Source organism: Schistocerca americana, chromosome 2 (genome assembly GCF_021461395.2).
Source record: "Schistocerca americana isolate TAMUIC-IGC-003095 chromosome 2, iqSchAmer2.1, whole genome shotgun sequence".
NCBI lineage: Eukaryota > Metazoa > Arthropoda > Insecta > Orthoptera > Acrididae > Schistocerca > Schistocerca americana.
Genome location: NC_060120.1, coordinates 429,748,260 through 429,765,795, shown reverse-complemented (window position 1 = coordinate 429,765,795; position 17,536 = coordinate 429,748,260). Strand labels below are relative to the sequence as shown.

The 17,536-nt window shown below is 39.1% G+C and overlaps 1 protein-coding gene across 7 annotated transcripts in view; it reads right to left on the bottom strand.

Moving 5' to 3' along the window:
- LOC124592198 (esterase FE4-like) overlaps positions 1-17,536 on the bottom strand; it is a 133,109-nt gene that overhangs the window by 13,177 nt on the left and 102,396 nt on the right. For all 7 annotated transcript variants that reach the window (XM_047131816.1, XM_047131815.1, XM_047131811.1 and 4 more), the window contains one exon: positions 8,029-8,228. In XM_047131816.1, coding sequence (XP_046987772.1) covers positions 8,029-8,228 — 200 coding nt within the window. The remainder of the gene's footprint in view (positions 1-8,028; positions 8,229-17,536) is intronic.

Sequence of the window (17,536 nt, the reverse complement as noted above, 5' to 3'; positions counted from 1 at the left end):
CAATTTACCAGATATAGACTGGGACACTCAGATGTTTAGGACGGGTGGTAGGGACAGAGCATCGAGTGACATTATACTGAGTGCACTATCCGAAAATTACCTCGAGCAATTAAACAGAGAACCGACTCGTGGAGATAACATGTTGGACCTACTGATAACAAACAGACCCGAACTTTTCGAATCTGTATGTACAGAACAGGGAATCAGTGATCATAAGGCCGTTGCAGCATCCCTGAATATGGAAGTTAATAGGAATATAAAAAAAGGGAGGAAGGTTTATCTGTTTAGCAAGAGTAATAGAAGGCAGATTTCAGACTACCTAACAGATCAAAACGAAAATTTCTGTTCCGACACTGACAATGTTGAGTGTTTATGGAAAAAGTTCAAGGCAATCGTAAAATGCGTTTTAGACAGGTACGTGCCGAGTAAAACTGTGAGGGACGGGAAAAACCCACCGTGGTACAACAACAAAGTTAGGAAACTACTGCGAAAGCAAAGAGAGCTCCACTCCAAGTTTAAACGCAGCCAAAACCTCTCAGACAAACAGAAGCTAAACGATGTCAAAGTTAGCGTAAGGAGGGCTATGCGTGAAGCGTTCATTGAATTCGAAAGTAAAATTCTATGTACCGACTTGACAGAAAATCCTAGGAAGTTCTGGTCTTACGTTAAATCAGTAAGTGGCTCGAAACAGCATATCCAGACACTACGGGATGATGATGGCATTGAAACAGAGGATGACACGCGTAAAGCTGAAATACTAAACACCTTTTTCCAAAGCTGTTTCACAGAGGAAGACCGCACTGCAGTTCCTTCTCTAAATCCTCGCACAAACGAAAAAATGGCTGACATCGAAATAAGTGTCCAAGGAATAGAAAAGCAACTGGAATCACTCAATAGAGGAAAGTCCACTGGACCTGACGGGATACCAATTCGATTCTACACAGAGTACGCGAAAGAACTTGCCCCCCTTCTAACAGCCGTGTACCGCAAGTCTCTAGAGGAACGGAGGGTTCCAAATGATTGGAAAAGAGCACAGATAGTCCCAGTCTTCAAGAAGGGTCGTCAAGCAGATGCGCAAAACTATAGACCTATATCTCTTACGTCGATCTCTTGTAGAATTTTAGAACATGTTTTTTGCTCGCATATAATGTCATTTCTGGAAACCCAGAATCTACTATGTAGGAATCAACATGGATTCCGGAAACAGCGATCGTGTGAGACCCAACTCGCCTTATTTGTTCATGAGACCCAGAAAATATTAGATACAGGCTCCCAGGTAGATGCTATTTTTCTTGACTTCCGGAAGGCGTTCGATACAGTTCCGCACTGTCGCCTGATAAACAAAGTAAGAGCCTACGGAATATCAGACCAGCTGTGTGGCTGGATTGAAGAGTTTTTAGCAAACAGAACACAGCATGTTGTTATCAATGGAGAGACGTCTACAGACGTTAAAGTAACCTCTGGCGTGCCACAGGGGAGTGTTATGGGACCATTGCTTTTCACAATATATATAAATGACCTAGTAGATAGTGTCGGAAGTTCCATGCGGCTTTTCGCGGATGATGCTGTAGTATACAGAGAAGTTGCTGCATTAGAAAATTGTAGCGAAATACAGGAAGATCTGCAGCGGATAGGCACTTGGTGCAGGGAGTGGCAACTGACCCTTAACATAGACAAATGTAATGTATTGCGAATACATAGAAAGAAGGATCCTTTATTGTATGATTATATGATAGCGGAACAAACACTGGTAGCAGTTACTTCTGTAAAATATCTGGGAGTATGCGTACGGAACGATTTGAAGTGGAATGATCATATAAAACTAATTGTTGGTAAGGCGGGTACCAGGTTGAGATTCATTGGGAGAGTGCTTAGAAAATGTAGTCCATCAACAAAGGAGGTGGCTTACCAAACACTCGTTCGACCTATACTTGAGTATTGCTCAACAGTGTGGGATCCGTACCAGGTCGGGTTGACGGAGGAGATAGAGAAGATACAAAGAAGAGCGGCGCGTTTCGTCACTGGGTTATTTGGTAACCGTGATAGCGTTACGGAGATGTTTAATAAACTCAAGTGGCAGACTCTGCAAGAGAGGCGCTCTGCATCGCGGTGTAGCTTGCTCGCCAGGTTTCGAGAGGGTGCGTTTCTGGATGAGGTATCGAATATATTGCTTCCCCCTACTTATACTTCCCGAGGAGATCACGAATGTAAAATTAGAGAGATTAGAGCGCGCACGGAGGCTTTCAGACAGTCGTTCTTCCCGCGAACCATACGCGACTGGAACAGGAAAGGGAGGTAATGACAGTGGCACGTAAAGTGCCCTCCGCCACACACCGTTGGGTGGCTTGCGGAGTATCAATGTAGATGTAGATGTAGACACAAGCAGACATATGTCTGCTTGTGTCTGTATGTGTGGATGGATATGTGCGTGTGTGCGAGTGTATACCTGTCCTTTTTTCCCCCTAAGGTAAGTCTTTCCGCTCCCGGGATTGGAATGACTCCTTACCCTCTCCCTTAAAACCCACTTCCTTTCGTCTTCCCCTCTCCTTCCCTCTTTCCTGATGAGGCAACAGTTTGTTGCGAAAGCTTGAATTTTGTGTGTATGTTTGTGTTTGTTTGTGTGTCTATCGACCTGCCAGCGCTTTTGTTCGGTAAGTCACCTCATCTTTGTTTTTATATATAAAAATAATAGTAACAGTAACAACAACAACAACAACAGCAACAACAACAACAACAACAACAATAATAATAATAATAATAATAATAAACCCCGTGGAGGCCCGGGAAAAGAATAGGCCTCCGGTATGTTCTGCCAGTCGTAAAAGGCGACGAAAAGAACAACCACTAATAGGGCTAACCCCCCTTGTAGTGTGATTGGTTGGTTCAGGACAGAACTAAAGAAGCCTCGGACAAGCGCCGTCATGGACGGGGACGACGCTTGAGCCCTATGCCCGCCCACAATAGTAACGACACTGCTAGCCAACTGGAAAATGATTTAAATCCAAATAGAGGTGTTTTGCAGGATATGCTTCCTGCAACCACCCTAGAAGCAAAACAAAGACAGAGGATGAGATGGTCAGATGAAGTTAACCGACACCTCATGTTCTGTTATTACCAAGCAACAAACCTAGGAACCAACACAACTGGATACAGATCACAAGTATACATAACATTTATTACCAGATACCCAGAATTAAAATTTTTAACAGAACAACGACTAGCTGACCAGATCCGTGTAATAATCAAAAATAACAAGATACCCCAGTCAGAATTAGAACACATCAAACAACAAGTACAACAAATACTGGAACAAAATAATGTGCAGTCAGAAGAAGAAGAAAATACAGTAACGGACTCAGACATCCCAGAGCAAACAAACAAACAACAACACGCATCAATGAAACAATCAGAGGAAAATGAAATCTTAAGAAAGCCACCAGAACAAGCACAAATAGAACATGAAGTGACACACATGTTACATATAGAAGAAAAATTTCAGCTGACATATATAGAATACAAAGACACAAATACAGACATTAGACCATTCTTGCATAGACCACCAAATAACCCACAAGTTGAAACAACAATTACAACTATCAACACAATCATACACAACAAAATAAATGAAAATACAACTATGGAAGAGTTACAACTACTGGTTTATGTAGGAGCACTCACTACACTAAATATACACACTAGGCAGAGATCAGAACCAACCAACACACAGAAGAAACCCACAAAACCAGCTACAGATCAGAATAGAAAAACTGAGAAAAGATATCGGACAGTTAACACAATTTATAAGAAATGAAATATCAGACAAAAAATGAAAAAGGTTAGGTAAAATCTCACAACAAGAAGCGACAGAGCAATTAGATGAAAAGAAGCAGAAATTACAAGCATTGGCCAAACGACTTAGAAGATACAAAAAAAGTGAAAATAGAAGGAAACAAAACCAAACATTCACCACAAACCAAAAGAAATTTTTCCAGACAATAGATAACACGCACATTAAAATAGACAAACCACCAAACATAACAGACATGGAACACTTTTGGAGCAACATATGGTCAAAGCCAGTACAACATACTAGACATGCATGGTGGATACAAGCAGAAACAGACACATACAAGATGATACCACAAATGCCTGAAGTGATAATCTTACAACATGAAGTCACCCGAACAATTAATTCTACGCACAATTGGAAAACCCCTGGAAATGATAAAATAGCAAATTTCTGGCTAAAGAAGTTCACTTCAACACATTCACATCTAGCTAAATTATTTAACAATATGAATATAATAGAGGGAAACATTCCACGTGGGAAAAATATATCTAAAAAGAAAGATGATGAAACTTACCAAACAAAAGCGCTGGCAGGTGTGTCTATCGACCTGCCAGCGCTTTTGTTTGGTAAGTTTCATCATCTTTCTTTTTAGATATAAATTATTTAACAGTTACATTGCAGACCCATACACAGTCCCTGATACACTTACATATGGAATAACTTATCTCAAACCTAAAGATCAAGCAGACACAGCAAACCCAGCAAAATATCACCCCAAAACATGCCTACCAACAATATACAAAATATTAACTTCAGTCATTACACAGAAATTAATGACACATACAACACAGAACAAAATTATAAATGAAGAACAAAAATGCTGCTGCAAAGGAGCATGAGGATGTAAAGAGCAACTGATAATAGATACAGAGGTGACATATCAAGCTAAAACTAAACAAAGGTCGCTACACTACGCATACATTGATTACCAAAAAGCTTTTGATAGTGTACCCCACTCATGGTTGCTACAGATATTGGAAATATACAAAGCAGATCCTAAATTGATACAGTTCCTAAACATAGTCATAAAAAATTGGAAAACCACACTTAATATCCAAACAAATTCAAATAATATCACATCACAGCCAATACAGATTAAGTGTGGAATATACCAAGGAGACTCATTAAGTCCTTTCTGGTTCTGTCTTGCTCTGAACCCACTATCCAACATGCTAAATAATACAAATTATGGATATAATATTACTGGAACATACCCACACAAAATCACACATTTGCTATACATGGATGATCTAAAACTACTGGCAGCAACCAAACAACAACTCAACCAATTACTAAAGATAACAGAAGTATTCAGCAATGATATAAATATGGCTTTTGGAACAGACAAATGGAAGAATAATAGCATAGTCAAGGGAAAACACACTAAACAAGAAGATTACATATTGGATAACCACAGCGACTGCATAGAAGCGATGGAAAAAACAGATGCCTATAAATATCTAGGATACAGACAAAAAATAGGAATAGATAATACAAATATTAAAGAAGAACTAAAAGAAAAATATAGACAAAGACTAACAAAAATACTGAAAACAAAACTGACAGCAAGAAACAAGACAAAAGCTATAAATACTTATGCTATACCAATATTGACCTACTCATTTGGAGTAGTGAAATGGAGTAACACAAACCTAGAAGCACTCAATACACTTACACGATCACAATCCCACAAATATAGAATACATCACATACATTCAGCAACAGAAAGATTCACATTAAACAGAAAGGAAGGAGGAAGGGGATTCATCGACATAAAAAATCTATATTATGGACAGGTGGACAATTTAAGAAACTTCTTTATAGAACAAGCAAAAACTAGCAAAATACACAAAGCAATCACTCATATAAATACATCGGCTACACCATTGCAATTTCATAACCACTTCTACAACCCTTTAGATCACATAACATCAACAGATACGAAGAAAGTAAATTGGAAAAAGAAAACACTACATGGCAAGCATCCGTATCATCTAACACAGCCACACATCGATCAAGATGCATCCACCACATGGCTAACAAAAGGCAATATATACAGTGAGATGGAAGGATTCATGATTGCAATACAGGATCAAACAATAAACACCAGATATTACAGCAAGCATATTATTAAAGATCCCAATACCACAACAGATAAATGCAGACTTTGCAAACAACAAATAGAAACAGTATATCACATCACAAGTGGATGTACAATACTAGCAAATACAGACTACCCCAGAAGACATGACAATGTAGCAAAAATAATACGTCAACAACTTGCCATAAAACATAAACTAATAAAACAACACGTTCCCACATACAAGTATGCACCACAAAATGTACTGGAGAATGATGAATACAAATTATACTGGAACAAAACCATTATAACAGATAAAACAACACCACATAACAAACCTGACATCATACTCACCAATAAAAAGAAGAAATCAACACAACTAATCGAAATATCCATACCCAATACAACAAATATACAGAAGAAAACAGGAGAAAAAAATTGAAAAATACATCCAACTGGCTGAGGAAGTCAAGGACATGTGGCATCAGGATAAAGTTGACATTATACCAATTATACTATCAACTACAGGAGTCATACCACACAATATCCATCAGTACATCAACACAATACAGCTACATCCAAACTTATATATACAACTACAGAAATCTGTAATTATTGATACATGTTCAATGACCCGAAAGTTCCTAAATGCAATGTAACATATACCATACAGTTAAAAGGAAGTCAAGCTTGATGAAGGTCGGCGTCACTTTCCATTTTTAACCAGACCTAAGGTCTGAGAAAGGAACGAAGATAATAATAATCAGCTAATTTACACTATGTCCAAATTCTCCATCAGTGTAACAGTTTGAGCATTTAAGTTAGCTCATTGGGCAAAATATTGAGAACTCCACTAAAGAAGCAGACTAGCCACTTTGGAATGCTGTATATGGTGCACAAATGATACCCGAAAATTTTATGACTCTCAAATGTAACTCATGGAAGTGAAATTGCGTAGATGTGCCAGGCAGTTGCATGGAATCAGCTCAGTAAGATGGGTGGAGATGTGACAGAATGGCAGAAAAGAGCTATTGTGTTAGGACAAACCCATGACCACATTGTGAATGAAGTTTCCCAAGTTGTGGCACCATGGGCTGTCCAATGTTTCTAGAAGAAGGGGGTGTAAGAACAGTGGTCATAAAAAGATCCTAGCTGACAGGGACAGGAGATGAGGTCACACCTTGTCAATGACAAATGGTTTCAAATTTCAAACCAGACAATAGTTGCTATTTTCAGTGAATGCAGTTTCCTCTCAAATAGTCCCTGAATGGACATTGCAGAGGGAACTGAATGCTCTGGACATTTGGCGTCTGGTACTTTGCAAAAGATCACTGGTCATAGTGGCACAGAAAGCTCCAATGGGCCAGGTAACACAATAACTGGATAGTAGCTGACTGCAAGCATGTAGTGTGATCTGAAATGCCATAATTTTTTTACTTTTTCAAATCCTGTAGGGCCTTGACAGCACCAGCAACCCAAAGAGGTAGAAAACCTACAGTGTGTGGAGAATGTAGCTCAGAACAGAGCTAATTCTGCAGCGTTTTGGAGGCACTTTTGCTACCATGACTTGGATCCACTTATTCAGGTCACTGTGAACATTAACGAAGATGTTTATTTCAACATTCTTGGTGGCCCAGTATTACCCTTTCTAGTATATCTTCATGATGAGTATGGTGTGGACACTCCTGTCTTTTATGATGCCAACAGCTGTGTTCATAGGGCTACACACATACATACCTGATCTGACGAACACTCAGGTTCACTACTGCCTGGCCTGCTACATAACTCTTTTTTAATCACATGAAAATGTCTGGGACTATTTGGAACAGCAGATGAAATGTAGTAATCAACAAACATAAAATACAGTAACACCACAGGATTTAAACATCAGTGAGTGGCTTGAGCTGGATATGGCATACCAAAAGAAACTTGTGAACTCTCTTGTTTGCCAAATTGAGGAAATTATAAAGGTTTCAGGTGATATTACACGACATTAGTGTGATGTTTCCTGCTTGTGACTAATCTTCTGTCTGGTGTGTTTATTTCATGATGAACATCACAAAATTGAATAAGTGTAAAATAATTTCAGTCAACTTACATCAAGAGTTACTATTTTTGCAGTGCCTTCCACTATCTGTTTTGGAGTGCAAGTCCTGAGAAAATCAATTAGCACTTTTGGATCATTTGTGTTACATCCCAGCACAGCACCCAAGGCAAATGACGTCTCCTTCAAAGCTTTTCTGCTTGCCCAATGATTAAAAACAGAACCGCTTTGTGCAATTGCTTTGTGAAAAAGTCCTAAATAAGAAAATATATTTAATATGTAAGTGTGAGGTCCAAATATTCAGTGAATCAAAAGCTATGATGGCACAAACTATTTAAAGGTTTTCATGGTGTATTTTATCATCAATTTGAAAAAAAAAAAAAAAAACAAAAGCATTCTGCAAGAAACTTTTAAACTCCCTGAACACATCAAACAATTTTTCTTTAAACAGTTGTATGACAATGCAATAAGGAAAAGAAAAGGGAATAAAATCCATGAAAATAACTTGAGTAATAGTAATAAAAAATTATATTACATTTATTAATAACATAAATTCAACTGTGCTTGCTACAGAATATTCACTAAGAGATGTTGTACACTTATCATTAACATTACTGTACGGCATACATCTCTCTCAGCTTACTCAAAGTACATATAGATAATGTCTTAATACTAGTAATAGTAGTACGAGTACTAGTAGTAGTACAAGAGATGATGAGCTGTAATTAAAAAAAAGTATGATTTATTCACACACACACACACACACACACACACACACACACACACAGGACAATTAAAAAAAAAAAGTTTACAAACTGACATGGCACATCGGACGTAGAACGAGGACCAGTAATCACATAAGAACCAGGCCTCACAAAGGCCATCCAGGGCTATTAAATGGCGTTGCAATTATTTAGTCCCATGCTAAATATGGATACCCGATACAGGAGATGCTCGAAGTTTTGTCCAGATGCACTGGAACATGCCTGACACTGACCCTGCATTGAATGTAGCACCCTCTCAAAGATACCTGATGTATCTCGAAGTCATCCTGCAGCCACAACAATCCAGCCCACTAGGTCCTCCTGTGATGTAACAGCTGTCTCATACACAAGGCACTGCAGATACCCCACCCCGACAGGAATAAATCGATTGGGGATAGTTTGGGTGATTGTGGTGGCCATGAGACTGGCACAGGTTGCCTGAAGATGTGCCATCACTTGTTTGCTGAAATGCACAGGGCTCCATTGTGCTGAAATCGAATGTGGCAATGAACAGCTATGGGAACATTAATCAGCATGTCCAGCAGAAACTCTTGCAGCAATATTAGATAAGTGCCACCATCAAGTCAGTCCGGGAGAATGTATGGCCCAATTAAACAGTCTCCCACAATGCCAGCCCACACATTAAGCATAAATGTACTGTGTGGGGCACATGTATGTATAGCACGTAGGTTCACATTTGTCCATGCATGCAGGTTGTGAATGTTCATTACACCCTTGAGAGAACACAGACTCATTGGTGAAGAGGACACTTGCTGTGAAGCTTCGGTTTGCAGTGGGTTCCTGCAGAAATCACCACACAAATCCCATGTGTTTGTTGTAGTCCCCCCAGATGCAACGTCTGGAGGCATTGTAAACAAAATGGATGCAGTTCTTTGTCAGGTACAAAGTGCCAGATGAAGGGTTGGGGGTTTCAATGTGTGTGTGGAACACTTCCTTCCACCACAGCTGTTCATGCTGTTTGTTGGTGACCAGCATCCAGCTTGTGCACACAAAACGAACCAGTTTCACACAATAGGTGATGCAGGGTGGTGAACAATGTGCTGAACAGCATTTGTCTATGTTGATATTTTGTACAATCAATCACACAGCTTCTCATCCATTGTAGTTGGCCATACCATAGATCAAACGCAACTCAGCCATTTCGCAGTCCGTGCAGCTAGCCATGTGACTACCAACACTTCCATGGCACAAATGGCTATGATCTCTATGCACTCCACCCATGTTTGTATAGCAATGTCTTTTCATGACCTTAGTGCCCTCCAATGGCATTTGCGACCCCTGGTTCCTCTGTGATTACTGATCCTTTTATATGCCCAATGTGCCATGTTGGTTTGTAAACATTTCTTTGAATCTACATATACAGTATATTCTGACTGAAATTAAATCTAATTCTGCATTGCCTCATTTTAGATCAGTACATGTTGCACAATATTTTACTAATGCTAACATATTTAATACTGTCAACATTTCTCAAGATTTGAAAAATATGAGTTTTCTGATCCCTTCATTTACTTTATTTTATTTTACACTTCTAGTTCTATAGGACCAAACTGAGGAGAAAATCTCCTAGGTCATGGAACATGTCAGTGCATGAAATTACATCATAAAAGAAATAACATATAAAATAAAATACTTATGAACCAAAGAAAGACAAGCCATAAGTTTATGTAAATGCAATCAACAATATAAGACAGAAATCAGCTTAATTTTTCACGGAACTCCTCAGCAGAATAGAGGGAGTGATTCATAATGATACTCTTCAGTTTTGATTTGAACATGCATGGATCACTGCTAAGATTTTTGAATTCTTGTGACAGCTTATTGAAAATGGATTCAGCATTATACTGCAACCCTCAGCATTGTATTGCACACCTTTTTGCACAAGAGTCATGGAAGTACAATCCAAATGCAGATTGGATTTCTGCCTAGTATTAAGTGAGTGAAAGTTGCTAGTTCTTGGGAATAAACTGATACTGTTAACAAGAAACAACAGTAAAGAATATATATAATGAGAGGCCAATGTCGTAATACCCAGGCTAATTAACAGTGGTCGACAAGAGGTTCACAAATTTATGCCATTTATTGCCTGAAGTGCACATTTCTGAGCCAAAAAAAATCCTTTGAGAATCAGAAGAGTTACCCCAAAATATAATACCATACATTATATGAGGATGAAAATAAGCAAAGTAGACCACTTTCCATTTTAAACTATCACTTACTTGAGATACCATTCAAATAGTAAAAATGGCAGCTTTAAGTCTTTGAACAAGACCCTGAATGTGTGTTTTCCACGACAGTTTACTATCTACCTGAACACTTGGAAATTTGAACTGTTCAGCTTCACTAGTCATATGCCCATTCTGTGAAATTAAAATGCCAGGTTTTGTTGAATTGTGTGTTAGAAACTGTAAAAACTGAGTCTTACCGTGATTTAACGTTAGTTTATTTTCTACAAGCCATTAACTTGTGTCACAAACTGCACTATTTGAAACAGTACCAACATTGCACACAACATCCTTTACTGCCCAGCTAGTCCATCAGCAAACAGAAATACTACAGGGTATATCATTTATATAAATAAGGAACAGGTATGGCTCCTGCACTGATCCCTGTGGCACCCCCCATTTAACGGTGCCCCAGTCAGACCCCACATCATAGCCATTCTCGACACTATGGATAATGACATTATTTTGCTGTACATCGTTAAACTAAGAGGTGAACCAATTGTGAGCTACCCCCCCCCCCCCCCCCCCCCCAATCCCTGGTATTCCGTAATGGTCCAGCTTCTGAAGCAATACTTTGTGATCAACACAATCAAACGCCTTTGTTAAATCAAAAAAGATGCCTAGGTTCAAAACTTTTTGTTTAATCTATCCAGTCCTCACAGAGAAAAGAGGGTATAGCACTTCTAAAACTGAACTGTACATTTGACAACAAATTATGTGAAATAAAATGATCAATTATCCTTACATACACAGCCTTTTCAATAACATTAGTAAACACTGATGACATAGAAATAGGTCTAAAATTGTCTACATTATCCCTTTCTCCCTTTTTATAAAGTGGCTTTGCCACTGAGTACTTTAATTGTTCAGGAAACTGACCATTCTAAAAGGAAAAATTACAAATATGACTAAGTACAGGACTGACATGTGCAGCACAGTACTTTAATATTATATTAATATTATTTATTATTTTATATTATTTATATTTAATATTATCATATCCATCAGAGTCCTTAGTCTTCAGTGATTTAATTACTGACTCACTCTCTCCCTTGCCAGTATCACAGAGGCGTTTTTCAGACATCAGTCTTGGAAAGGAATTTTCCAAGAGAGTTATATGATTCCCTGTAGAAACTAACTTTTTCTTTAGTTCACCAGCAATGCTCGGAAAGTGATTGTTAAATACTGCACATATATCTGACTTATCAATAACAGAAATATTTTTACTACAAACTAACTTTGTATAGTCAACCTTATGCTGCTCACTAAGACACTTCCTTCATGATTGATCGTATGGAGGGATCAGAAGCCAATCAGTGTAAGTCATCATTTTTCTGCAAGTGACTTAACAGATTTATGAGTATTCAATCTTTTAGTTGCCAAGATGAGTAAGTCACAATTTGACATTTCTTATGCTAGATGGCAGTACATGTACTGACCACAGAGTAAATGATCTGAAATGTTCCAAAGTCATTTAGTGTAAGTCAGTTTCCAATACTGGTTTACTTGTCGTGGCATACTGTTAGACATAGTAATCTGCTGCTGTTACACAGTATGTTATTTTTAGATCAGGATGTCCTCTCCATTCATTGAAAATACGCCATTCTCAGATAGCGGTTCTGAATATGTACCAGACAATCATAATAATTTGTCCGATTCAGGTATGTACATTCTATCCTCTAAAATGTGTCATAATTTCATGTGATTACTCAGAAAAGGCTTCTTTCCCAAAACTAGTGTATTGTTTATCTCATTACTGATACTGTAACCTTCCAAAGGGAATGTTACATTACAAGCACTGCTGAACATGTGTTTTGGAATAATATTTTTGAATTGTGAAATGTTTGGTGAGCTACATTGAATGACTTCCTAAATATTTTATTTATTTGTAGATGTCACTGAAGAAGATGATCGCCAGTTAGACAACCATGATAAAAGCAATGAAAACGAAAATATGATGAAACAGAAAGAAAGAAAATGGAAGAGGGAGCAATATTCATGGAAAAGGGTAGTCAGTTCTGCCAAGAGATGTTCTGGGAAAGCTTATGTGGACTGAAGTGGGAAAAATATGCCTGCAAAATCCTTTAAAAATGTGAACTGTAAATGTTCATGACGGTGTTTTTATTTAGTAAATGCTGCAGAACAGTGATTATTGTTCGAATCCTTTTATAAACTGGGTGATAATGCAAAGCAGGACGTCTATCTTCGCGGACTGATCCACAACATGAAGGTGAAGCAATGTCATCCAAGAAACTCATTGAAGGCACCAAAATCGAAAACTCTGACATATTATTTGACAACAACAGTAATGTCAGTTGGTGTGTGTACAATTTTTTTTATGGACACATTTCAAGTTAGTGATGCTCATCTTTATAAAAATCAGGTAGTACAGAACCATCCACATGTACTGATAAAAGAGACCACAGGCCGCCAACAAACAAAATTGATGTGACAAAAGCAAAAGTACACATCGAATCGTTTCCCTGTTATAAAACTCATTATATCCTCTCCGATGTGCCAAATCAGAGTTATTTGCAGTCTGATCTGAATATCAGAAAGATGTACAACCTTTTTGTGGAGAAATGTGCACAGGATGGTATCGAACCTGTCTAAGAAAATATGTATTATCATGGGTTTTCTACTAATTTCAATTTACATTTTAAGCTCCCATCCAAAGATACATGCCAGTTATGCAATTCCATGCAGAACATTCTTACTTTTGATAATGATGATACAAAAAAAGGACGAGGCAAGGATTACAGAAAAACTTCATCTTCCGCAAGCACAATAAGCAAGAGATTCTTTGAATTCAGACAAGTTGCTTGCAGGAGATGATTTTTACATTTTTACTTTTGAACTGCAAAAAGCTTTACCTTTCTCAAAACTTCCCTCATCTGTTGCCTATCACAAACTAAATATGTATGGATATAACCTAGGAGTGCACAGTTTTAATGGCTCTAAAGGTTAAATGTTCATGTGGGATGAGATAGAAGGATCTCGAGGATCACAGGAAATTGGAGCATGTCTTGTTAAACATCTTAAACAACATGCCTTATCTCATCACCATATTATCATGTATTCAGATTCCTGCACAGGTCAAAACAGGCATATCAAACTAACCTTATTGTTGCAAAAACTTTTGCAAGATCCAGGGATGGCAGCTGATTACATTGACCACAAATTTATGGTATCGGGACACAGTTACCTCCCAAATGATGCAAATTTTGGGGTTACTGAATCCGAAGCAAAAACGAAAGAATTTATTTTTGGTCCAAGAGATTTGATTGATTTGGTAACAATTACCAAATGCAAAAATCCATTTCTGGAAACAGAGATGAAGTGAGAAGAGTTTCTTGCAACCAAAAACTTGGAAGCTTCAGTTTCCAACAGGAAAACTAATACTGAAGGGGGTAAAGTGAACTGGTTAAAAATGAAATGGCTAAGATACTGCAAAGACAAAGAAAATTCTGTTTTCTACAAAGAAACATTGCTGGAAGACATAGCATTTTATGAGATCAACATTACATCAAATTCAAAAGGAAAGTGTCCTTATTTGATAAATGTTGTTCATCAACCTGTTAAAGAGCTGAAAAAAAGCATATGCTGGAACTTTTGCAACATATTCCTCTACATTACCACTAAGTTTATTGGTGGTTACCTTCAATAAACCAAAGCACATGTGCATCATCCTGAAAAACAAAAGAAATCAAGAATCATAGAGAGTATGGCAGTGATAATGATGCATATATGGATTAAATTCATCAAAAAGTACAGTGGGGAGTGACCATAAGTGACAGTTTTTGTGTTAAATTATAGTTATGTTGTAAATTATTTAAGTTATGTTCTTCTATATCCTCACAATAGGTGAGTTGTTGTATTAGGTTTCAGTAAAAAAAAGTCTTATTATTGTATGAATCACTTGTATTTTTCTGTGTTACATTTTGACATCTAATTATCTTCAGTTTCATTGTGGACTGAAACACTGATTGACATCTGAACCCTCCATATGGTTTTAATTTTATCCTGTGAATTAGCTGCTCTTCTTGCGAACCAAATACTCTTTGCCTTCCTAATAACATTTTTAAGCACCTTACAATGCGGTTTGTCATGGGCTACTGTAGCTCAATTGTGACTACTTCTAATATTTCGATATAATTCCCAATTTGTTCTTCATGATACCCTTACCCCACTAGACAACCATCCAGGCTGCCTTTTACTGCTAGTACCGTGTTTAGAACATTCTAATGGAAAGAAACTTTGAAAGAGGATGAGAAATGTGTTAGGGAAAGTGTTATATTTGCCATCTATGTTATCAGCACTATAAACATTCTGCCACTCTTGTTCCTTATCGAGGTTTAAAAACCTCTCTATTGCCATTGGATTAGCTTTTCTACATAGTTTGTAAAAAGCGCTGGCAGGTCGATAGACACACAAGCAAACACAAACATACACACAAAATTCAAGCTTTCGCAACAAACAGTTGCTTCATCAGGAAAGAGGGAAGGAGAGGGAAAGACGAAAGGATGTGGGTTTTAAGGGAGAGGGTAAGGAGTCATTCCAATCCCGGGAGCGGAAAGACTTACCTTAGGGGGAAAAAAGGACAGGTATACACTCTCACACACACACATATCCATCCGCACATACACAGACACAATGTCTGCTTGTGTCTGTGTATGTGCGGATGGATATGTGTGTGTGTGTGCGCGAGTGTATACCTGTCCTTTTTTCCCCCTAAGGTAAGTCTTTCCGCTCCCAGGATTGGAATGTCTCCTTACCCTCTCCCTTAAAACTCACATCCTTTCGTCTTTCCCTCTCCTTACCTCTTTCCTGATGAAGCAACTGTTTGTTGTGAAAGCTTGAATTTTGTGTGTATGTTTGTGTGTCTATCGACCGGCCAGTGCTTTTGTTTGGTAAGTCTCATCATCTTTGTTTTTAGATATATTTTTCCCACGTGGAATGTTTCCCTCTATTATATATATATATAAAACCTCTTTCCTCGTTACCTTACCCAGCTTCATCCTGACCCACAACTTCTTTACTTTTGAAGGCTAGACATACCAACAATTAAAGGGAACAGCCATGGGTACCAGGATGGCCCCCTCGTATGCCAACTTATTCATGGGTTGCTTAGAGGAAGCCTTCTTGGTTACCCAGGCCTGCCAACCCAAAGTTTGGTACAGATTTATTGATGACATCTTCATGATCTGGACTCACAGTGAAAAAGAACTCCAGAATTTCCTCTCCAACCTCAACTCCTTCGGTTCCATCAGATTCACCTGGTCCTACTCCAAATCCCATGCCACTTTCTTTGACGTTGACCTCCATCTGTCCAATGGCCAGCTTCACACGTCTGTCCACATCAAACCCACCAACAAGCAACAGTACCTCCATTATGACAGCTGCCACCCATTCCACATCAAACCGTCCCTTCCCTACAGCCTAGGTCTTCGTGGCAAACGAATCTGCTCCAGTCCGGAATCCCTGAACCATTACACCAACAATCTGAAAACAGCTTTCGCATCCTGCAACTATCCTCCCGACCTGGTACAGAAGCAAATAACCAGAGCCACTTCCTCATCCCCTCAAGCCCAGAACCTCCCACAGAAGAACCACAAAAGTGCCCCACTTGTGACAGGGTACTTTCCGGGACTGGATCAGACTCTGAATGTGGCTCTCCAGCAGGGATATGACTTTCTCAAATCCTGCCCTGAAATGAGATCCATCCTTCATGAAATCCTCCCCACTCCACCAAGAGTGTCTTTCTGCCGTCCACCTAACCTTCGTAACCTCTTAGTTCATGCCTATAAAATCCCCACACCACCTTCCCTACCCTCTGGCTCCTACCCTTGTAACCGCCCCCCGGTGTAAAACCTGTCCCATGCACCTTCCCACCACCACCTACCCCAGTCCTGTAACCCGGAAGGTGTACACGATCAAAGGCAGACCCACGTGTGAAAGCACCCACGTGATTTACCGACTGACCTGCCTACACTGTGAAGCTTTCTATGTGGGAATGACCAGCAACAAACTGTCCATTCGCATGAATGGACACAGGCAGACAGTGTTTGTTGGTAATGAGGATCACCCTGTGGCTAAACATCCCTTGGTGCACGGCCAGCACATCTTGGCACAGTGTTACACTGTCCGGGTTATCTGGATACTTCCCACTAACACCAACCTGTCAGAACCCCGGAGATGGGAACTTGCCCTTCAGTATATCCTCTCTTCTCGTTATACGCCAGGCTATACCTCCGCTAATTTCAAGTTGCCGCCGCTCATACCTCACCTGTCTTTCAACAGCATCTTTGCCTCTGTACTTCTGCCTCGACTGACATCTCTGCCCAAACTCTTTGCCTTTACAAATGACTGCTTGTGTCTGTGTATGTGTGGTTGGATATGGGTGTGTGTGCGAGTGTATATCTGTCCTTTTTTCCCCCTAAGGTAAGTCTTTCCGCTCCCGGGATTGGAATGACTCCTTACCCTCTCCCTTAAAACCCACATCCTTTCGTCTTTCCCTCTCCTTCCCTCTTTCCTGATGAAGCAACCGTTGGT